The 25,000-nt window shown below is 38.9% G+C and overlaps 1 protein-coding gene and 1 pseudogene across 3 annotated transcripts in view; one reads left to right on the top strand and one right to left on the bottom strand.

Moving 5' to 3' along the window:
* The first annotated feature begins 5,780 nt into the window (after positions 1 to 5,780).
* Positions 5,781 to 25,000, top strand: part of LOC138051786 (uncharacterized) — a 21,695-nt gene continuing 2,475 nt past the window's right edge. Inside the window, exons 1-6 of one of the 3 annotated variants that reach the window (XM_068898046.1) lie at positions 5,782 to 5,924; positions 6,009 to 6,065; positions 6,879 to 7,025; positions 10,360 to 10,461; positions 11,341 to 11,490; positions 14,140 to 14,507. In XM_068898046.1, coding sequence (XP_068754147.1) covers positions 5,919 to 5,924; positions 6,009 to 6,065; positions 6,879 to 7,025; positions 10,360 to 10,461; positions 11,341 to 11,469 — 441 coding nt within the window. In that variant the 5' untranslated portion in view covers positions 5,782 to 5,918 and the 3' untranslated portion in view covers positions 11,470 to 11,490; positions 14,140 to 14,507. Of the gene's footprint in view, positions 5,925 to 6,008; positions 6,066 to 6,878; positions 7,026 to 10,359; positions 10,462 to 11,340; positions 11,491 to 14,139; positions 14,508 to 23,997; positions 24,172 to 24,914 lie in introns of those variants that run through there. The other 2 variants (XR_011132910.1, XM_068898045.1) reach the window with 2 other exon arrangements.
* On the bottom strand, positions 19,344 to 23,607 carry LOC138050945 (uncharacterized; annotated as a pseudogene).

Here is a 25,000-nt window from a genome sequence, read left to right as displayed (position 1 = left end):
GTTATTCTTGTTCTTTAGTTTGTTACTTCCTTTCCAGCTTCACAACACGTCCTTTGTTTCCTTGGAACTGAAGCGGTAAAAAAACCGGAAAAGCGTGGATACTGTGCAGGATATTACATACATACATAAACTTTATTTAAGTGTCAAGGTATTTAGCTAAAAAAGCTAATTGTGGACACTAAAACAAAGCTGCTTACTCTTAGCCGATGGAACAAAAGGCTGAGAAAGTAGCCAACGACACACGTGATTGGTTAAGTTCTAAACACGCTAGAGCTCCATCCATCCTTTGCAGGCCTAATGAAATTTGAGGTTGTTAAGACCTTTGCGGTCCTGTACTTTACAGATACAAGGGAACTGACCGAACGATGTTTTGTCACGTTCGGTCACTCGTAACGTCACGCGCAGCAAAACGATTGCAGCACACTTGTCTGACAAAATTTCGGGTACCAGCGTTAGCTCTTGATCAGAGAGCATTGAATTTGATTCAATTCAGTTCATTTTGCTCTGACGAAGGGCTACAATCTCGGACAAAACCTGTTGATACAAAGCCACATTTTTGGTGCTCAAACAACTTATCCGATTGTTCCGCTTAGAAGGCGCCCTTTCCCCTCAGAAATATACTGTAGAACATATGACAATACTCAGCAACATTGACTGAAGGAGGAGGCGAGTGGGAATGGGAGTGTGAAAATGAAGGTGAATCAATATTAACGTGTCACTGTCTCAAAAGTTTTGTCCGAGATTGTAGCTCTCTAAACGTCAGCCGTTAGGGAGCTTAGCAACAACAACTGCGATGGCAACGAGATCGTCACAAATTTGCATATTTAGTGGGCAAAAGTAATAAGTTTGCACGCCCTGCTAGTGCGTTTATCATATTTGTCCATTTTTTTACCGTCGTCAGAAAAACAACAGCGTAAAATAGCGAAATTTCAGGTTTTATGAAGGACGTCAGCACTTGAGGATAAATTTTCCTTTTCTCCTCTAAATTTAGCGCCGTTCCAACCAGTGTCTTTCTCGTTCGTTGATTAGCTGAAGACCAACGTAAGCCCTTTGGATCTGTTTTTGTAACGAAGTTAGAGTTACGTTTCATTGCAAAACTCAGTAATTTCGGTAAATATCTGTTCGGAAGGAAGGCGGACTCGAATTTTCGAATATTCGGCAAACTCAGATTTCCTAGAAATTCCGGAAAAGCTAGTGAAGAATCTGAAGAGTGAGTAGAAATGTCAAAAGCACGTTGAAGAACGATAGAGTTTTACTGGGCTAATAAGAGTTAATGTGGTGATATTGGAAATAAGCATATAAAATTTGAATATCTATGACTACTATGATTTTCGTCAGTTTGTTTGAGAATCACATTTTAAACAAAGGAGTAGAATTTTCGGGCATGTATTAAGTTTTTGACCAGACCTGCCACGATTGCTAGAACTTCCGGAGGAGGCCAAAAACCCTAACTAGAACCCCGGGAACTAGAATTTCTACAGACCTGAAGCTCCCCTAGAACATCTGAACAGTGAATATTTTTTAGGACAGCTACAAACTCACTAGACGAGCTTTTAACTGAAGCATTGCGAGCATCATTTTCTACATTTTTGACAAATTTTAACATGATTCGGTCGTTGAGTGCCCCTGACAACTCGGGTCATGTTTTATTATTTATATGAAATGAGGTACACATGGGAGAAAACTAACTTTAAAAGTGCGATTTTTTCTTGATGGCGCGCTGTGCATCAAAATACAAGGATCATGAAGTGTGTACATTATGGAATGCTGAAATCGTGGATGGCTTCTCACTTACGTACAACTGATGCGATCATGAGAGCTCTACCGACCAACTTTTTATGTCTTTGGCAAATTGCATAGCGTATACCCAAAGGTTCTGTCTTAGCCTGCGAACGCAGACGTATTTTTGGGGAATGAATCCTATGAGTTCGCAGACTATGACTGTCTACTAATGATGTAACGAATATTTTGAAGTTTTTCGCGGGGCGCTAGGTCTACTTCGTATTCATGCCAAAGAGAATTATCTATAAACTTTCTTTTTTGTTTGCTTTCGCTGAGGGATAGCAATAGTGCACAATTTTACTCTCGAAAGCACCGAAATTTAGAAGATAATGTGATACTACCGTGAGCAACCACCTAAAACAGAGGTCAAACAATATAGTACGTGTCACAATGTATTACTGCTCGTGACGGAACGTTTTACGGTTGTATGACAAAACTTCGTTTAGCACTTCCCTTGTACCTGTTAAGGCCCCGTCCACACGTATCCGGAGATTTTTGTATCCGCAAATTTTTTTACGCGGATACACCTAGCGTCCACACGTGTCCGCCGTATACGCTCGGTGTATCCTGAGTCTTCTGTATACGCTCTCTAGAGTGAAAATTTCTGTATACGCTGTGTATCCGGATACGTGTGGACGCTCGTATCCGTATATTTTTGTATACGCTGACGTCACAGTATCAGAACCAGTCTTTTTCCGCGCGAGATTTTCCAAAATGGCGGCGAGAACAAACGTTTCTGTTTTTCTCTTAATTGAGACATTTCTTATGGTGTTTTTTAACAGGAAATTTTTTCGCTCTTCAAGCTCACACGTGTTGAAACCTCAAGTAAACAAACAAGAAAGTCGCGAATTTGGCCAAAATTATCGCAGGCTCAGCTTTCTTTGTAATGCGCATGCTCTGTTGACTAATCCTTTGAGATGTCCGGATACGAATCGGATACGTGTGGACGGTCGTATACGATTCGTATACGCTACGTGTGGACGCAGATATTTTTGTATCCGCATAAAAAAATTTGCGGATACAAAAATCCCCTTATACGTGTGGACGGGGCAAAGTGTGTGTAAGAGGCTAAGCAGTTCGGTTATATGGGCTCAGACTCAGCAATTTGACAACATCAAGAGACAGTACGTAGGCACCACGCTACTGCAGTACTGCTGCAAACAATCAAATGACATGTTGTCAAACTGGAGAGGAAGTAAAACTAAAAAAACCGTGTTAGCCAAGGAAGCTCCAAGCATACCATTGTCTATGATTTATTTAAAGAATTCCTCAGTCGATGCCCATTTTTGCAAACACACGCAAAATAAAGGCTTTAGAACAAACATTTGTGCCGGAATCTTTTACTGCTTGTGACGGTACGTGTCTCCTTGCATAAATAAACATCGTTTATTATTACCCTTGCATCCGTTAGTCTAAGTACTAGAAGTGATCTTGGATTATTGAAGTGCGTTCGATAGTCGCTTTGAAAGCAAAGAAGAAGGGTAGAGAGAAAAAAAAAAAAAAAACAAGCTTATAGGAATTACGATTTAGCATACTACTTCTTGAGATGTTTGAATAAGCGCCGAGTACTAATAATGCTTGTGTGACAGGATTGAAGTGCACTGTAGTTGCCCTTGGCTAGAGTTTGAATCATAAGTAAGGGCGATCTGTTTGATTCAGTTAAGAAGGTAGGTTGTGGTCACAATAAGGGTTGTACCATCTGATTTTTGATGGGGGGATTGCAGGATTTTTAGGCTGCTAGATATATTTTTTTATTGTTTCAGCCCTGCAGGATTTTTTTTAATCTCCATGTCCTTGCATGATATTTTTTTAATGGTAATTTAAAACACAAATTTTGAAGTTAACTTGACCGTCACCAGCCACTCAAAATTCATCCTATTAGAAACCACCTTTTCACGCAATGCCCTTTGAAGTTTATATCTTTCTTTCAAAGCAATAAAGAGTTTCATCACTTTTTTCATCTTCATTCAGTGTACAAAGAAATGCATCTCCACTAACCTGCGGCTAGTTGATTTCCCTGTCAGGCTAGTGGATGTTATGCATCACTTGCCCACCAGATCACTTGCCCACTGAACAAGTGAAGGTTTTTTTCTTTCTAATTACGTAATGCTACTGAGAAAAGCCTTCAAACTTGCGTGTAATGGTTCCAACTTGTCCAAAGGGCGAGCTGGAAAGTCTATCTTATTTGCACCCTGTCAGTATTGCTTTCAAAGCAAGAGAGAGGGACTTCAAAGAAGGAGAAATTGGACAGTAATCTGGCTTCTCAATATACGCATTTAGTATTTGGAGTTATCTAGAGTTTCGAAAAACATGAGGGTTCAAGAAATGGGGACCTCACTGTAGATTTTACCAGTTTAGACGAATTTCGAGTGGACGTAGAAGCAGCTGGAGGGGATATAACCGGCAGGTGTTGTCAATGTACCTTTTTGAAGGCCAGTACCAGGCCAGTTCCGTTCCCACAGCCCATCATAAGAGTACCAGGCTTGATTTAATTTAAATTTGGCTAGATATGCAGATGTACAGGATGTTGAAAACAACCTTGTTTATTTATAAAAAAAATTTGAAACTCAATTCGCAAGGCTCAATTCTTATTGATGGATAAATATAGACAGTTCTTGTGGTTTATTAAAGACATTGTTAAATAAATATTTTTGTTACTACAGTTGTCAATAGGTGAGAAAATCAGATTGGTAGTTGACCCCTTCGAATATTCTTTTATAAAGATACATGATCTGTAAAACTACAATATTTCAATGCCTAAATAAATAAAACAATCACGTTTTATTTTATGTGCTACAGACTGTTTACTATTATTTTCTTGGCTTGAAAATTGGCAATGAACACAAAAGTATGTTTTATAGAACTCTGCAAAAACACGAATTACCCACAGGAAAAAAATGCTTTTCGATATATTTGATCGTCTCTTGTCTCGTGCACATATCCAGAGCATCAGTTTCACATTCTTTGTATATTTTGAACCCTGCACCAATCCAATGTGGCTTGCCTTTACTCTTGTTTGTTCCATTTCCTTTTCTATAAAGTAAATCTTATTTTGTTACAAAAATACCTGCACGTGACAACTCTTAGGGCGGAAATCTGAATGCATGAATATCTTTGAATCATAATATCCTTCTAGATCAAAGGGTTCACTTTAGTAGGAAATCTAATTGGTAAATCACGCGTCGCGCTTTCAAAATACCAAATTACGCATCAAAAAATGTGATGCCCAGTCCCGTATCATGTGACTCACGGCTACTTTTGGGGCCGTCACGCATCACGCAAAATCCTTAATTTGGTTAAGGCTGCCCGATATTTTTTTTCCTTCTTAAGAATTCTGGAAAAAAAATCAAAAGTTCTACCCCTAACTACAAATACATCGTTTCTAAACGATAGGATGAAAATAACTCCTGAGAGGACATGGTAGATTAAAGGAACTAAAAGGGAATTGAATAACATCGAGGCTGACATGTTGATCATTTCAGTGTTCAATTTAACTTCTGACATCATTGTATAATTGCTTCCCTTGTACCTGTAAACTGAGTAGTTGTGTTATCGGGGAAGTGCCAGCTATTTTGCCGATATCAATAGACACGCCTATTCTTTTTTACTGCTTCAGCTTTAGGCCAACACGTAACGTGTTGTGAAGCTTGAAAGGATGTCCAAAAAGTGCAACATTGTCCATAAAATACTCTACTTTTAAAGTTTCATCCAATTGGTATTTTTGCGAACATGAGCAAAATAAAGTCATTTAACTTCTCATGGAACGGTATGGTCTTGAAATGTACGTTAATCTCAGCCTCGAAGTTCTGACGATAAAAATATCTTCTTACAAAATAAAAACCTTGTGTCCAAAGGACTGAAACGACTCTCACATCCTCAGAAATATCAGTAGACATCTGGTATCAGCAAATGGAAAGATTAGCTTTTCAGCTATCATCATCCCGTGCAGAGAGCTAGTGATCGCGTTATCATTCAAGAAGATGACATCTTGACAGCACGTTCCAAAAAGGCAATAAATAGCGAGAGGTACAACTTCATTTACCAATTCCTTCAAGTGCTTTCACCTCGCTGTGATCGTTTCAAGTCGTTTTGAATGCTTTCCAAGTGAAGTCTAGCTTCAAACGAAATCGTTCCCCATGAAGGTAAGCCGTTACGGTGCTTCTTTCGAACTCGCAAACCCGCACATTGTTGAACAAATAAGCTAATCCTCTTTATTTTTGTCTCAGTTCTTCAACATTTTCCTCATTATTGTCGGCATGTTTTGCTCTTTTACAGAAGGAGAGGTAGGTCGCTCAGTAACTTAGTTACTCGTCAACATCTCTCCTCCAGCATATCCTTTGTCAGTTTCAAATCACAGGTACTTTGTTTAGGTCAATGATCTGAGCTCAGTTGCAAGGCGGTAATGGAAGGCATGATTAGTCATTTGGCAGATTTGCTATACTTCTGGCTAATGATAATTCTATTTTGTTAATGGTTCCATTCAAGACAATACAAACCCTCATTACGGCAATTTTTTTTAAGAGGAAACATGTTTTATTGAATAGTGAACAAACTTTAAGTTACTGTAGCGATTAGTTCCGGTTTCTATTGGCCACCGCAGCAAGATCTCTTGACAATATTTATCTATCCATGGGGCTGTTGCGTCTAATTTTAGCAAAAAGATTAATAGGATTGATGATTGACTAATCGTAAAGATTTTACATAATACGATCATGATCAGCTGAATGCGAACTTGACTTTTTTCCGCTTTGATAAGAATACCTTTACGACCAGGAACACGTTAATAGAAACTCCCGAAGACGTTTGGGTTGAAAATCAGATACTATAATTCTCTCGTTCCGAAAAGCTGGTCTGGTCTATGTGGATCTTATGCCATTACGGACTCTAGCTTATTTTAATTAGCTTATTGAACCCGCCGGCAAGCCCTTTCTTCGGCCGAAACGTCTTGGGAACGAGGTTGTCGCTTTTCAGCCTGGCGAGGTTTCTCGCTCCAAGAGTGGCCGCAATCACAACAACAACAACAACAAGCAAAAAGAACAAAAGCGAAAACAGAAATGGGCACACTTATTTTACTTCTTGTGTATTTTATTTCAAAGATTCATCATTACAACTTGGAAATTATAGAGAAAGGAACAACATTCACTGAAGGTATTGAGATTGATGAAGAGCAAAAGGTCGAGATTTTCCGGGTTCCGGCTCATAACAATGTTTCCGCTGCTGATTTTTATCACGATTTTGAAATGGTAAGTGTTTCAAGAACGAAATAAACCTACGTAATCCTCAAGGTATCAAAATATGAAAGTGCCAGCTAATGTCCAGATATTTAGGGGAGCACGTTGTCTAATTCAATGCTATCAATAACCATTATAATATCATGGGTGACAAATAACTCCTTAATTTTGGTGCGAAATTTTGCGTCAATTTATAATTTCACATGTGCAATTACAAAATTGTCATGGTGACATCTCTTCTCAATCAGAGCCAAGATGGCGTCGAGATTTAAGACAGTGACCATCAGTGAACAAGTTACGAAATTAAAAGAAGCGGCAGAAAATTTAAAAACGCGAAAGAGCACAATTAACTGGGTGAGGGTTTTGGAGAAGTGGTGTGACGAAAATAGCCATGAGAAAAACCTGGAGATGATTCTTCCCGAGCAGTTGGATAAAGTACCCGAGCGATTTACGGTTGTAAGCGTAATTTGTCACCCACGACATTAAAAGGTAATCAAATGGTTTCCTCGTGAAATTAGGAAATAATTTCACTTGCGTTTTGAATTTGACAAAACGCAAGTGAAATTCCTAATTTCACTCGTCGCCATTTGATTACACTTACTAATAGCCGAGCTCCGCGCGCCGAAAGCGCGCGCGCAGAGCACCATGGGTAGGAAAATATGGTTATCCACCTGTACGAAAAAAATGGTTTTAGCTATGACGTCCGTACGTCCACCCTTCCATGTTTGCCATTGGGACCAATATCACTTGACCATATCGTGGGCTCAAGTTTATTGCTGTTGCTCAAGTTTAGAGCTCATCGAGATGGCCATACTCCAGGTAGTTTACAGCGTACTTCTTCCATGTTATGGTCAATAGGCCTTTTTCGATATATTAAAATTCAGCTTGATAATTAGGCAGTGCTCGAAAGGAAAGTGGATGATATGTAAATATTTTTCACATTTATTCCAACGTGTTTCTATTGTTTTTGTCCTCACTGCCTCACTATGAAGCTGAATATTAGATATTTCGAAAATGGCTTACTGACACCTGTCCAAACAAGGTATCCGCTGACCAGTATCACCGGACCATATCGCGGCTCAAGTTTAGAGCTCATTGAGTTCAGCTGCATCTTTTAAAGTTGAGCGCTGACCAGGTACTGGTTTTAGATTGGATCGCAGGCTCGAGTAATTTCAAATTATTGTAATTTTAAATTATTGTAATTATGGCTCGACGCTGCTACACGGCCATACTACGTCAAATAAAGCGCTTAACAGTCGACGCCTTTCGTGTTGCATTTTTTGCCGGTTTCAATCCAGGTTTGACATTTATAGCTGTGGTGAGGACCACACTGGTGGCTACGCAGTTATTCAAGTCAAGCATCGGAGGGACGTAAACTTAAAGCTAATTGCTTACTTTTAATTTGTTTAGAGCTGCTTTTTGCTCTGTATCGCAGTTTTTGGCATATCTTTTGATGATTTTAATTTTGAATCGGGTGAGGTTGCATGATGCCTGGACGACCTATGACAGAAGAGAAGAAACTAAAGAAGAGAGAAAAAGAACGAAAACGACAAAACAGTATACCAGTAATAGCTCAAACTTTGATCGACAACATCTATTCTCCATGACTGGCGATTAGGCATGCGCAATTTTTACTTCCGGTTTCCGTCCGTGACTCAAAAACGTGCTCAAGCGCCCTAATATCAAACAAAAGAATCGTCAAAAATGAAACTCAAAATTAAGTGCGCTGATCAAGGAAACCCTTCCATCCACACTTTCCTGTTGCTCTTTTCCTTTGAGTCCCATTTTTAGCCTAGGACCAAGTTGCATAGTTGGGGCAAATGACTTGAAAATGGGTCGAATCAAGCGAGCGGGCAGCAGGCTTATCTCTTTATTAAAATTTGTTGCTCTTGTGGTATTGCTAACTCGACTATTGCTAATGCTTACTTTGTCCTTGTGCACAAAGCCTTTGCGAGCAAATTTTTGCTAACGCTTGCAATCCTGGACATACTGGGCAGAAGTGGATGATAAATTCAGGGAACACGCATGGCCGTCATGTCATTTAGAGACCGACAAATATGGCCGACGTGGCTAGGCCTATACCGATTGCGTCGGAAACAACGCGAAATAGCGCTCCAAATTATGGAAAAAATTGCCTAAGTAGTGCTTGAATTTTCAAAGAGTGCTCGGAGATTAGAAATAGTCCTTAAAAGTTGCTAAAAGTTTGAAAACATTGTCATCCGAGATTTTTAAACGTATGCCCATTTTTTTTTTTTTAACCAAAGAATTGAGCTTCCAGATGTTTAAGGAAGTAAAACACCATTTTTCCCGAACAAAAAGTTATTCAGTGATGTATATTTTAAAGAATGGCATCATGGTTTCAAATTGATTTACAATAAACACAACACTGACTCGGATTGATCTCAACTTCCTGTGAGTTCAATTTTTTTTTTTAACGATGAGAAAACAATCCCGGTTCACTAAAATCTCTTCATGCATTGTTAGAGACAAAATTGTGCAGGACGGTATGCGTTGATCATTGAATCACAGTGATTCCAGGGAATAGTAATGCATTAAGGACGTTCGCGCCCATTGCTACTGCGCATCTTTTCGCACATGTCACGCACACGCCATGCATCGTAGACCACGCAGGTAAACACGATGCTGAAGGTGCAAAAATTTTCCACAAGAATGGAACATGAAAGTATGTGGCATCATGAGATAGCTGTGGATCCAGGTCTTCTCGGAAATGTCACGCAATGGCGTGACAGTGCGAATAGACAATCGCTTTGAGAACTTCACAGCGATTTTACTCTCTTGAATGCTCGGTGACCCCCATTTTTCTTTCCGTAGATCACTTCCTTTCTTGATTTTGTCCATTTTAACAAAAAACAAAAAAAATCTGTACGTGAGAAGTTACAAATATTTGGCCTTTTATGCTCTCGCGCAACCGAAGTTTTCTTTCTTAGACTAATATGTATCGTTTTTCAAGGTCTATTTTACCTCAGAAAAAGACATCAGCTCCAAAGGTTAATTTAGTTATATTAGTTATGTTGAACTGAGTACGTTTATCTGATCTAAATTTCACTCATGTAGCTTTTTTATTACTGACAGTTGTAAGATAAGTTCGTCTTAAAGTCATGAACGCAAGCTTCTAAAAATGCACCTTATCTCGAAAACGAGCACGGTGACCCCGTATTTTTTTTGCCTTTTTAGCAAAAAGGTGATCATTACCTTTCTGTGATAAGTTTAAAAAAAATCTGTGCGTGGGAACATTTTGGATGCGAACGTCCTTAAATGAAAAAAATCCCTTAATTTGCAAACGGGTACACTTTAAAAGTAACGACGGGTCTATCTTTCTTTTCAGGGGGTGACTGTGATCAAGATGTTATCAGAAAAAGTTTGTTACATCACAAGTATGGATCCGTCCTTGCCATCTCCACGGAAACTGAAAGAGGATATCCAACGGGTAAATGCTTCTACATTTAATTGAATTAAGTAAAAATACGTAAATAGGCTGTTATATTGTAGGTCTACAGTATATTGAAGAAGTTTGAGGACTGATAAGCTACCAGTTGCTCATCCAAACATTACCGGAACTCGTTTTAATATTATTATTATTTATTTATTTATTTTTTATTTAACTCGCTTATTTCTATTGTAGATAGATTGGCTACAATAGTGTATTTCATTTAAGGTTAAATTGCGTCGTTTTTCAAATGTGTGGAACTGACTTTGCACCACACGGGTGTACTCGGATTTAAACGTCGTGGGCAGCTCTAATGATAACAAGGAATAGTTTGGAGCATAGAGCTAGCATATTTTATTCGACCAGGAGTTGTATTAATTTATTTATAATGTTTTGAAAAGCTTCTAAAACAATTATTGGTATAGACCCTTTATATAGCACCATGATCCTCGTTACCATTATCTTTATTATAAGAAGTATTATTATCATTCATCACGTTCATTCATTCGGCATTCATTCACTCAATCACTCATTCATTCAACGGTTTACCGTTTGTTCATTAACTTATTCTTTGGTGCCATTGTAAGGCAAGTTCTTTATCTCATTAACCAAGCTTGCTCGGGCCGTGCTGGGAGAATAACCGTACGTGATCAACCTACTCACAAACGATCTTGTTATTGTTGAAATCCTATCCGCGTCAAAGCGAAGCTTTCAGTACGAGGCACGAAGTACCGAAAGTAGAAAAGAGACAAGGGGTGAAACTGACCACAACGTGACTAATTCAATATCGGTGACGGAAACGGAAATCGAGGTCCAGCTGCCGTACCACATGTTGATAGGAAGTGAAATCAGCTCTTACTAATTCAAATCTTAAAACAGCTGATATCAATGTCTGGTTTGCACCAAGACATGGAAACTTCGCTTCGAGAAAAAAGGTATCAGCACCAGAATAATATACAAAACTATAAAAAATTTAAAGTGGAAAACAGATCTCTCTTCAGAAGTTGATAAGAATAGACCTTATCACAGGTGAGAAATCCATCTTGATGAGGCAGTGTGGCCCAGTGGTTTTTAGCCTGCGAGCAGGCTCACTTGATAGACAAGGGCGGTGGAGCCGCAATCGCGAGCGTTCTTCTCGCCGGCTTCGCCGGCTCGCGATTGCGGCTCCACAGCCCTTGCCTATCAAGTGAGCCTGCTCGCAGGCTAAGTGGTTTTGGGCGATTGCCTTGAGATCCGCATATCCCGGGTTCAAGACCCGCTCTGACCACTCATTGAATTTGTGTCTGGTAATCCCGGTGCAGCTGTGCAGCTGGGAAGTTGAGCCAGGGCCTGGCTCAACTTCCCAGCTGCACTTGTAAATAGCCACCAACTGGTTTACCTACGGCCAATTGGGATTCTTAACAAATTGTTGTTGTTGTTGTTGTTGTTCTGTTCTGTCGTTTTCCCTATGGAGAGTAGTCAATTAAGGACGTTCGCGCCAATTGTTTGTGCGCAACTTTTACTGCGCAGGTAACGCGACTGTAATACGTCACGCATTACTTCAAGCATTAGTTAAGATCTTATGGCGACAAAAACACCGGGGAAAATTTCTAGGTCGGGAAAATAATGGCACGTTTATTTCGACTTCATCATGATACGTTAAAGAGAAAGGACCGGGAGGCTGGAAAAGGCCGCTAATCGAGTTTGGGTTGAAAGTTTTGAAAACTTAAGAAAGGTTAGTTTTAGTCAGCGACGTTGCGTAAATTTAATTAGTTTGGTTTTATAAAATGTTTTTATTACGCTACGAACTTCTAAGTTCAAAATGAATGCATGTTTTTGAAGTTCTTTTCCTTTACTTTCATGAAAATAGAGCAGAATTATCTTCTCTTCCTAATCCACTTAAATAGAGCGAACCTATGAGGAAACAACCAGCGATTATATTTCACAAAAAACACACTTCAGAAGATGAGAAAGACGGCAATGGAGATATGATACAAAACACCAACCAAATAAAGATAACGCCTGCTTGAAACTTCGTTTCTATGCTCAAGAATTTTTTTTGTTACAAAAAGCTTTCATCGATCGATCCTGTCTTGGGTCCAGTCCTTCCCCGACAGGTCACGCAAAATCGTGACAAACTAAATTTCCAAGAGCTTCGCAACATCGCATCCATTTTACTCGTTTAGATCATTGGTGACCCCTATTTTTAAGACACTCATCACTTGCTCTTCTTACAATTTACAAAATATGATGAAATGAAAAAATCACAACGTGAGAAATTATCTTTTTTTAATTTTTCTTTCCTTGTGTCCTGAGTTCCGGAAGTAGTTACAACCGTTTACGACATCCCAGCGTTATGTAATTATCTAAAAAAAACACTCCTATATTTGTATGCACAGAAAACTTCACCCTAACATTATTTTTATGATTTCCGACGGATGAGTAGATGAGGCTACATCCCGTTGATGACCTATCTATCAAAATTAGGGCATTTTTCCCTTGCCTTTTTCTCCGAAACAAGGTCTGTGATCCCCAAATTTTTTCTCAGTTTTGGAATAAGTAATTTATGACCTAATTTCAGGTGAGAAATGAAACAAATTTCAATGTGGGAAGATTTTCGCGCGAACGTCCTTAAGTATGTATTGTATTGTATTGTATCAGAAACCCATGGATTTCTGATTGTATTGTATTGTATTGGCAAACGTGTCCGAAATATTAACGGTGCTTCTACGGGAATCTGCCTTGGAAAAAACTTGAGAAAACCTTGAATATAGAAAAAATTTGTAAATGGTAAACTTTAGCTGCTAACGAAAGGATTTTACTGACAAAATTTGAGGATCCTACTTGCACTGGACCAGGCGTAGTCAATCGATAAACCGATGGTCGATATCAATCGAAGATGGAATCGATTTCCGTTCCCATTCGATAGAAATCGATGAAGAAATAAAGTTGTGAGTTCGATTGATATCGATTTTCGATAGAAATCAATAACGATTGGTTTATCGAATGCTGCCGATTATTATCGATTGTTATCGGAAAAGATCGTTGTCGTTTTACAAGTTAATCATCGACACAATGTTGTCTGTATGGTTTTATTGAGTCATCCAATCATCATAGCATGCAAAAGGTTTACAATTATCAACAAGATGCAATAGGAACAAAAACAATAAGAAGAACGTTTGGTCTTTTTATCAATCTTCAGCTTCAGCGCATGGATTATTATCGATTGTTATCGATTTTTGCAATCGATAAAAATCGATATTTTTTTCCTGTGAGCTCGATTGTGATCGATTACTGATATCAATCGATAGCAATCGGCGATTGATATCGATTGATTTCCGATATCGATTTCTATCGCTTGACCACGCCTGGACTAGATTTGCCCAGCGAAGTGTTAAATTTCCTTAACATTTATCTGAAATTGTTTCCCACAGACGCGTGTCTTACTGAGTATTAATTTCAAGCAATTGTATGAAAAAATCTAAAATTCCGCCGGGCAAATTCTAGTTCAGTTAAGATCCTCAAATTTTAACGCAGATTCCCAGAGAAACGGGGTTATTTCGCACACGTTTGCCTACCCGTCAAAACGCTTTCCAAAACCGTGATAAGGCTTATTTGTTTTGCGTTCCTTTCTCGATCCTGCTGACGCAACGCTTTAACTACAATATAAATGTAAACATTTTACGTTTTTATTTGAAGGCTTTGTGGAAATCACTTCCGATCCTGTGTATAATGTATCTTCTTACAACTGATGACGCATTTCCGTCGCGGTCCTCGTACGAGAGCGAACGTAAAACGCTTGGTTGCTCGGGGAGAGAATATTGTTCCCACTCCAATTGCTGGCAATAAGACATTTTCATCCATGGACGATTCAAAATTTGACCGAGATCGCTGTCATCCTATGTCTATTTCTATTCTTGGTTTTCACGTGAAGTCATCAAAATTAGTTAGTTATTAGAACAGCTGAAGATTTATCTTTTTACAAATTATCAGTTTGATTGCGTTTTTCGTGTTGCGATAAAGCAAGGTTGGATTTCACGATATTAAAATAGTGGCCGAGAATGCTGTCACGTGGATTAAAAAAAGTGGCTTATCCGCTGGGATTTCGCGATCTGAACAGTCCTTGTATGAGAATAAGTACTCATAGATGATTATGATTCCTCAGAAGACAACTACAGGTTTTTTTTTATAGCAAAACTCGATGACATATGTTTTTGTTAATTATTTCCTGCCGTCATATTTGTGCCCCTCGACACAAACTTGGCGTCTCCATACATGGCCTTATAAATTTGAGGAAAACATTTCTTCAAATATCTCCCTCGCACAGACCTGAATCTTTAAGAGACTGTTTAAATGTTCATCTCTGTTTATCTCTTAAATTCTTGACTTTATGGACTGTTCGTTATTTATTGCAAGGGGGATCGGTGGTTTTTTAACCAACTAAGGCAGATTAAATCTGTACCCCTCCCCGAAAGTGCTTATATCCCCCAGTTTATGCCACTGGCCCAAAATTCGCTCCCTACCCTCCCCCAATAGAGAATGCTGAGCTCTAATTGTGAAATAGCGTTTAACACGTTTTTGTGGATCGATAGACGTTTACATTTTTTTTTTCTAATTTGTGTAATAAATTTGCTTCTGGAAGTAAATGCTAGTGATTGATGTATAGCAATATTTCCTTGAATTGTTTTTTATCACGCTCTTTGTGCAGTTTGTGTGTTTTGATACCTTTTGCTTTGGCGTCGACAAGTACTTCTTGGTGGTCGTCTTGCTTCAAGAACGTTGCGAGCCCAGAAGTTTCTTTCGGGAAGATTATCCCTTTGCATTTTCTTCTGTTTCGAATCTCTCCTCGCCGAAAATTGCACCCTGTATGTATACCGGTATCGTAATTTGGAAATTCGCCATTGTCCATGTTGTCTAAATTTGCAATTCTTTCACGACAACAAATTTTGACAATTTCTCCGACATGGTGGGGATTGCTGAGCGTTGCGTTACATATTTTCCTATTGGGAAACGCAAGGAGAATAAAATTAGGCCGATTATCGTCAGATTCGTTAGCAGAGAAGATAGAGATCTTGTTTTCAGCAAGAAGAAAGGACTAGAACAGAGCAGAAGATTCAAAGATGCCTATATAACTGCCGACTACGCTAACGTAATTCAGGCAGACAGAAGAAAGTTGATAAAAGCGATGCACAAAGCCAAGAAAAAAGGTGATGAGGTGAAAGTTGTGGGCCGATGGTTACACATTGGGGGACAGAGATATAACTCGGAGAACATTCCTGAACACTTATTGAATGAACTGGATACTGCAGGTAATAAGGAAGCTTAAGAGAAATGACTGGCCGAACAAATAGTTTTCATGGCGGTGATTACTGTTTTTTTTATCAAAAGTCTTGGAAAGTTAACACCTCACGACTTTATCCTCATGGTCATCCGTATGGTCCTAAAATACTTATTTTATGTGTATTGGTGTTTGCTTCATTTTTATTCTTTAGTTTTTCTTGTATGTAATGTAATGTTTAATGTAAGCAGGTCATGTGTCCCTGAACCACCAAAAGCACTCATGAGAAAAACAGGCCAACCTTATCTACCTTAAGTTATGGAATTGAAAATAGGATCGATTAATGTACGAGGATTAGGGGACCGGTTTAAGCGACGAGAGGTTTTTAACTGGTTACGAGCAAAGCAAATGTCTATCTACTTCATTCAAGAGGCCCATTGTACCACAGACAATATGTACGATTGGAGAGCCGAATGGGGTTGCGATGCTTTTCAACAAATATTTCAGTTTTAAAATTACGAAATCCTTTTCCGACCCCATGGGACGCTTTATAATTTGCGATTTAGAAACAAACGGAAAACTTTTAACCCTGGCAAATTTATATGGTCCTAATGAAGACGATGCAACATTTTTCACCTCCTTTTTTGATCATTTGTCGGATTTTAAATGCGAAGAGATAATAACCGGAGGCGATTTTAACCTAGTACTTGACCTCGAAAAAGACAAAAAGGGCGGCCTTGCCAGAACTCATCAAAAGTCTTTACAAGGTACTAAAACCTTCTGTGAAGACTTAGATCTAATTGATGCGTGGAGGGTTCTACATCCCGATCTTTCCAGATTCACGTGGCGACAAAGACGACCTGAAGTTCACTGCAGGCTTGATTTTTTTCTTCTTAATCAGAGCACTTTTTGTAACATCAATGAAGCTGATATCATACCAGGATATAAAACGGATCATTCGATGATTTCTTTGTTTTTCTCTGTACATTCCAATGCCAGAGGCCGGGCATTTTGGAAACTTAACACTTCTTTTTTAAAAGAGACTGAATACGTAAGCCAGATTAAATCAACCATACAGAAAACTAAGGAAGAATACGCAAACGACGATTCTGTTGACCCTAGCTTGCTGTGGGAAATGGTGAAATTGAAAGTGAGAGAGAGTTCTATTAATTTTGGCATAAAGAAAAAGAAGAAAATGGCATCAGAGCAGAACGAAATCGAACAGTCAATAGCAATTTTAGAAAAACGTATATCTGACGCTTCAGTAGATGACTCTCAAAAACAAAATTTGTGGGTGCAACTAGAAACAAAGAAACAGGAATTAGAAAGAATAGTTGAATACCAAACAAAAGGGGCGATTTTGCGATCGATATCTCGATGGTATAATGAAGGTGAAAAAAACACGAAATATTTTCTGAATTTGGAAAAGAGGCACTGTAAACAAGCGACGATACCCCAGCTCAAAATAGATGATAATGCTCTTGCCCTTACAGATAAAGAGATATTAAGTCAATGTGAAACGTTTTATAAGGACCTATATTCTACTAAAACAGCAAAGGAATATATCACAGCTTTCACTTTTGCGCCGCATCACAATGAAAAGGTTCTGAATAAAGAAGAACGGCTGTTATGCGAAGGGCTAATCAATGAAAAAGAATGCCTGGAGGCTCTAAAAAACATGACCTCGGATAGAACACCTGGGACGGATGGATTGCCATGTAAATTCTACAAAGTCTTTTGGAGGGATGTGAGTCAAATCTTGATTAGTGCTTTAAATTACTCTTATGATGCTGGAAAGCTTTCAGTCTCACAAAGACGTGGTGTTATCAAGTTGATTCCAAAAAAAGATACGGATCCTAATTTGATAAAGAATTGGCGACCACTCACGCTCTTAAACTGCGATTATAAGATTGCAACTAAAGCTATAGCAAGCCGGATAAAAAGTATGCTCCCTAAGCTTATATCACATTACCAAACAGGCTTTATCAAAGACAGATTTATAGGGGAGAATCTACGGCTTATAGACAGCGTTATCAAATATACAGCAGCAAAAGATATTCCGGGACTTCTCCTTTTTCTTGACTTTGAAAAAGCTTTTGACTCTCTCGAATGGCCTTTTATTCATAAAACCCTTGAGCATTTTGGTTTTGGCCCAACTCTCATCAAATGGGTAAAAGTGTTTTACTGTAACATAGAAAGTTGTATCCTTAACAACGGATGGTCGATTAATTTCTTTAAACTTAGCAGGGGAGTAAGGCAGGGCTGCCCGTTGTCACCTTACCTTTTCATTCTTGCAGCAGAAATAATGGCCGAAACCTTTCGCAAAAGCAAGAAGATCAGGGGCATAACTTTAAAGGACACCGAGATTAAATTGAGGCAGTAAGCTGATGATACAACACTTGTTTTAGACGGTTTTGAGGAATCTCTAAAAGAGTCTATAGAGCTTTTGGATAGTTTTGGCAGGGCATCTGGCCTCAGACTCAATAGCAAAAAAACAGAGGCCTTATGGATAGGCTCCAAGGCGAACGCGCCTCTTAAGCTATGCCCTGACACTGACTTCAAATGGCAAAGAGAAAAGGTCAAAACTCTTGGTGTATGGCTCTCGACAAATCCAGGTATAACCATGCTTCAGAATTACAATGAGAAACTAGAAAAAGTAAGAGCGAGCTTACGTTGCTGGAAATTTCGCCGGCTTAGCCTTATAGGGAAAATCACGGTAATAAAGAGTCTTGCTGCATCTCAATTAGTATATATTCTTTCCTCCTTGGGGAACAAATGAAAAAGTATTGAAGGAAATCAACGGTAAAGGCGACAAAATAAAAAGAAATGTTGTGATAAACGATATCGCAGAAGGAGGAATAAAAATGATGGATATATTTTCTTTCAACAAATCCTTAAAAGCCACTTGGATCAAAAAGTACCTTGACATTAATAACTGCGGTAACTGGAAAACCCTTATTGACTTGGAGCTTCAACAGTATGGAGGAGACGTACTATTACTGAGAGGTAATTTGAATAAGAAGGATATTTCAAGCTTGACCACAATATCTTGCTCCTTTGTTAAGGAAATTCTGGAAATCTGGAGTGAAGTATTTTTTGAGGCAAAAGTGTCATCTGAGGATCATTTGAGGTCGTTGCCACTGTGGTCCAATTCCTTGATACGGATCGGTAATAGACCTGTTTTTTATAAAGATTGGTACGCTAAAGGTGTAACAAAGGTTGAACATCTATGGGACATCTCCACCAGCTTTCTCACTTGGACTGATTTTCAAAACAAATATAACCTTAAAATCAGGTTCCTTGACTACTTTGGAATAGTTTCTGCAATCAAAAGTCTTCATAAAAACGACTTATACCACAAATATGAATGTATGTTTACGAAATTTCTAGAGGGTGCAAAGCCAACTAGACTTGTATATAAGAAGTTAATCTCTTTCAAAAGTGCGCAACCTCTTTCGTGTCAGGAGAAATGGAGCAATGACCTTATCCTCCCACAAGATGAAAAGATTGATTGGAGCGCAGCTTACCAGTTGGCCTTTCAATGTACCAAAAACTCGAAACTCATAACCTTCAATTTTAAATTTTTACATCCCCGTTTGGCAACCAATAAATTTTCTTAAAAAGATAGGAGTAGTAAAAAGCGAAAAATGCTGTTTTTGCCAATCCGAAACAGAAAATTTGCTGCACGTTTTTTGGAAGTGTGAAAACACCAGAACTTTTTGGTATAGTGTGCTTTCGTGGCTGCAAGATTGTCAGGTTATTGATGTTTTATTGCAAGAAGATACTGCGTTGGGTCTGAGGCCAGATAACCTGACTAAAAACAAACTCCAAATAAACTTTTGCCTTTTGAGCGCTAAATATTACATGTGGTTATGCCGACACAGAGAAAGAAAACCCAAACTAGATGATTTTCTTCGTTATTTTAAGCATATTTATCAAATTGAAAACAATGAGTATGTGAACAATTCCATTGAAAACACCCAAACAATTCCAAAGAAATGGGAGCCGTTTTTACCTTATTTATGATTCAACAATGCGATAAACCGAGTCCCCATACATAATACATAATATAGATATTTCTAGCAAATCCTTAACATCAGGTTTCCTCTTGAGTGCCTTAGATATCTACCCTGTAATAATAGGACATATGGCCTGCTAAAGTGTTGTAATGGAGGTGAACTACTTTTGAATATGTATTATTTGACGTTTTGATTTATTAGTAGGTTATTGTATCGTTATGTTAATAGTGTTTACCATTGTACTGTATGGCTATTGTATCTTAATGTACTTTTTTCTTAGTATTGTAAAATTTAATTTTAAAAAAAAAAAAAATAAAATAAATTAAAAAAACAGTGAAATGAGAATGAAATATACATACCCTTTGGAGTACTCTTTTGAAACATCAGCATGTTATTGCTCAGTGTCCGGCTTTGTAATTATTTATACATTCCTTTTAAGCCTAGGACTATAATGGGGGAAGTCTTTGAATGGAAATATTCGTTTGTGCCATGATTATGTTTTTATGACTTTCCATTTCCATACCAACCACGTTAAAACTTGCATGTGTGTTATTTTCTTTAATTTTCTTCCTATACATGGAAGGTTTTTCTTTTTTTTTAAAGTATATATATTTTAGATCCATTACACTGAATATTACCCAGGAAGGAGAAAAGATATCATCAAAATAAGTACAGCTAGACTACAATTCATTGAAAGTATTGTTCCAGAGAGGGAGGCTCAATACCAAAATAATCACTGGTGTTATTACCATAAGGGCATGTGATGGCGTTACGGAGAAATGCGCAGACAACATACATTTTACCGACGCTGCTAAGGCCTATCTTCAAGTTCTTTTTATAGTCAAGAAACTTAAGAGAATTAATGACGTCACCGAATAACCATTCTACTGAAATCCGTAAAGCGCTCATAGCCTCGTTGTAATCCTGCATGAGGGGTGTAAGTGGGACACGACGGAACGGTGTTTGGAGATGAACCTGGAGAGGGTAGGCCAAATCTCCATAAATGCACATAGCTTGAGCTGCTGGATTATACGCAAACTGTTGAAGGTCCAGCAGTAGTCCAGAATCGTTTAACATCCCTGCGTCGTGTTTACGCCCCTCTAGAAATGAAGTCGAAATTAACATCAAACATGAGGAGAGAATTTTCTTCTTTTTCTGGGGAGGGGGATAGGGGTTTTATAAAAGTTTAAAACACTAGCTTTTCATTATAAACTCACCAACTGGTCCAAATAGGTTTCCAATGAGGTCATTTGGTAGGGACAAGGATTGGAATTTTAAGGCGTGGACCCTCTTGTGGCCATTGTATACAATTCTCTGACGCTCATTTGGTCTTGAAATGGGACGGACTGTTCCATCTACAAAACCGAAACAGTTGTCAAGTGGGGCTCCCTTTCCTGATATCGCATCTGCATAACGCTGCAAAGCGTCAGGATTCCGAAGATCTCGATTCCATTGTGTTATACGGTGCCCATGAAGGTCATAAATTTAGTCGATGACATCATTTGAGATCAGGCGTAGAACAGAAACCGGTCGGCCAAATCGAGGAATCAGATCGCTGAGCCTGCATGTGTAGGCAACTCGTTTGAGGAGTATGCATAGGCCTTCCATGTCGTCTCATATACTACTTTGTTCGCATTTTAACAACGTTGGCAGTTGGAGGGCTGCAACAAGGCGAGGGAGATCGTGTTTCTCGACACGAAACTCTTCTTTGCACTCCGCGGAGTTCATAGAATCCAAATCAAACCGTTGATAGTTTTCATGGGGAAAATTTGGATTCTTTCAGATGAAACTATCGTGAAGTAGCAAAAATTCTTCATCGGAAATAATTTCATCACCGTAGAGAAGTACAAGGAGGTCACGAAATTCTTTAAAAGATATTTTCCCTGGTGATTTTCACTGTAGGAAGAGACTCGTCCACGTACCGTAACCGGTTTGCTGAATGTTTTTTTTTCCCGCCGAAAAGCCGCCGTGGACGACGTTCTCGTTCTAGGGCCCAATGGGTCATACCAGTCCTAGTTCTCGTTCTCGTCCTCATTGCTAAAGTTCGCTATTGTTCTTGCCACGAGAACATAAAATTCATATCTTCGAGTCAACGTGTAATGTTCTTTTTATTATATGGAGACTAAATATTGAATATTTCGGATTTCATTGTGTTTCAAAGTAGTCAAGTTTTACATATACGGCTGGGCTTTATAAAAAAAGGCGGGCAAAAAAAAGGCGGGGATCGTGACGTCATTGAACGATACGACACTCACAAAGGGGACATACGGAAAATACGCCGCTCGGGTCCCGGGTGAAGGGGCGAATGGAATCTACGAGTGGTTTAGTTCCCAGTAAAACACTCTCCTCCATATAATAATTATGAATACCTACCGAACAGTGCCTTATTTGTTGAATCGTTTCAGTGATGATGGTGTGACAGTGAATACTGGCAATACTAGTACTGTTAATCACCACTAGTGGCAAGAGCCCAGTCATTACTGTACACGGCTTTCCTTTCGCGGATAGGATTTCAACCGCAGCGTAACGCGATCGTTTGTATGTAGTTAAAATACAATTCAATAATACTTAATTGACCACTCCCCATAGGGGCTTTTCGGGGCCAATGAGACACAATCAATGAAACAACAACAATTGTTAAGAATCCCAACTGGCCGGAGGCAAACCAGCTGGCTATTTACAAGTGCAGCTAGAAAGTTGAACCAGGGACTACCAAGATCAAATACAACGAGTGGTCAGAGCGGGTCTTGAACCCGGGATCTCTGGATTTCAAGGCAAGTGCCCTAACCACTGGGCCACAATGTGACCACGTACGGTGGTTTGATCACGTACGGTGATTCAAATCAACAAGATCGATTCGCGTTGCAATTATACGGTGAATTTAACTGGGAAAACGGTCAAATAGGATTTCTCTGCTCCCTGTGACTGTGGCAATGAGGGAAATTCGTTTTTAAAAAAAATCTTTGCAAAAACCACGCGGTGGCTGACACTGCAAATCAATATCAACGAACGCGATTGTGGTGCCAATTTAGTTCACTTTGGTCGTCGCTTTTGACGATGATTCTTTTAGGCCACTTTGTTGCCAGTTCATCCACCATTACAACGTATTTGACTCGGCCCTGTTATGATTTGAAATGTGCAGCCTGAGATGGAAAAGATATTTGCACCAGCACACACAGCTTTGAGGGCGTTCGAGCTGCATGGACAGCTCGCAGAGGTCGCACTTTTCGGAATAAAAAAGCACTGAAGGAAAACCTGGCTGACTTATGGTCGGATGTGGAATAGATCTGCTGGCAGAACCAAATCCGACATGAATCTTTCAAGATGAGTTTTGCCCCAGAGGTAAGCTTTTACCAGTTCTTGATGGTCGTCGTCGGATTTTTTTTTTCATGTCCTCTGTCCTGTTGTTTGCAGTCATCTCTATCGAAGTTTCTCATACTCTTGGCTACTTATTTTTTTTTTTTTCGAAATCATGAATTGAAGAAATGTTAACGATAGTTTGTCAAGTTCAGACGACGTCATTTCCTCTAGCTCTTTCGTTTCGTTATGCTGGCACAAAAACGCTGAAGTTCTTTTAAGTTGGACGCCGTTCTCTTTTGCTTTGGGAAGATTTGAAATCTCTTCCCTCCTGTCCCTCTGGGATTTACTGTTGACTTTGCGTTCAGTTTCATTTATTAAGGCTGTTGCTGCCATTTCTGTAGAATGTATTCGCTTAAGGTGAGGATCTCGGCAATTCAGCTGCTTCACCACTATGCGAGTCATGAGAAATGTTTTTATTTCAAGATCGAAACAGGGTATTTCTGTGTGAGCAATGTACTCAGGAGTTTTGCATTGATTTTTGAGAGAAACGTAGTTTGCTTGTCCCGCCATCTTGAATCTTGTGCTGAATCATGGAGATCATTATGGGGGCAATACCCAGTCCGATACTGAGAAAAATATTGGCCCTCGCGGGACCAGAAATGGGGCAATGTGGTTGGTTGATTTTAGCTATTGGCCCTCAGACTGCTTTAGCCGTACAATAAATTCTATTATATACCTAGACTTTTTCTCAACAAAGCAAGCACTGTGATTGGTGGATTCTGGTCACGGGCCCCTGATCAATTTCAAATGTATCCCCAACCGAGATACATTTCTGCAGTGTTGCCCGCGCGAGATACAACAGCACAATATAATACACAACAAAGCACTAAGAGAGAAACTTTATGTCTGGTCCCTTTTTTATTCAAGTTAATCTATGAGTGTAACTTGGATCTTTAATAGACAAACTCACAGCGTGGATCACCACTTCTGTTACCACAAAGCCAAATCTTCTCATGCCAATGATCCAGCTCACAGTCCTTCTTACTCCAAAGGGTTGTTGGCTTTCTGTGGCGTCTTTCCCGATCTACAAAGCGGATGTCACCCCAATGAACACTTCGAACAGTGAAGAAGAAAGTGAGTAGACAACGTTTAAATACAACTTCAACAAATCTGTAAATTCAGCAAGAACTGCGATCAGATAAGAGCCACGAAGAGAAGGGAATGCAACTTCTTCCTTTCTTTGTATCCATTTGTTACCAATATTATTTAACAAGAGAAATTCATTTGCTTTTGCAAATTGCATATTACCTAGTTCTTAAATGAGAAGGAAGGCTAGAGGCCATATCCTGAGAACCATTGGGTAGAGTGACTGAGTGGAAAGGCCGGACTTCAATATATTTGGCTCGAAGTCATTCTTTTTTTTTCTTAATAAAAGTACAAAAAGGCTCTGAGATCTGAATAATTATTTTTGTATAAACTCTTGTTCTTAGGCCATCGTAGCTTGATTAAAAAAATAACATAAACAGCAGTGATAAACATTATATTACAATGGATTTGTATAAAACTTGACGTTTCTTATGCTAGTCAGCACACATTTTCAAAAGTGACCGTTACATTTTTTGAAAACTATATATATATCGTAAACATTAGGGGTCTCGAACCTACACTGAGAAAAATGATCTGCAGCAGTACGTGTCTAGACATAATGAGGAGTAATAGCTAAAACAGCAATAACTTCTCACTACTAATATTGACATTAAGGGAAGGCTTTAGCTGACTAGCATACGAAACGTCAGGTTTTATAAAAATGCTTTGGAAAAAATGTTTATCACCGCTGTTAATGTTATTTTCTTAATTATTTTGGTATTGCATTGCAGCTACCAAGCGTGAATCAGGACTTCATACCAGACAGATACGGCAAACAACTGTCAGAAACTTCACTATATGCGACAATAATAAGTCA

This window comes from Montipora capricornis, chromosome 6, assembly GCF_036669925.1.
Source record: "Montipora capricornis isolate CH-2021 chromosome 6, ASM3666992v2, whole genome shotgun sequence".
Lineage (NCBI taxonomy): Eukaryota > Metazoa > Cnidaria > Anthozoa > Scleractinia > Acroporidae > Montipora > Montipora capricornis.
Note: the sequence above shows the minus strand (reverse complement) of the source record. Positions and strands in the feature narration are given on the sequence as shown.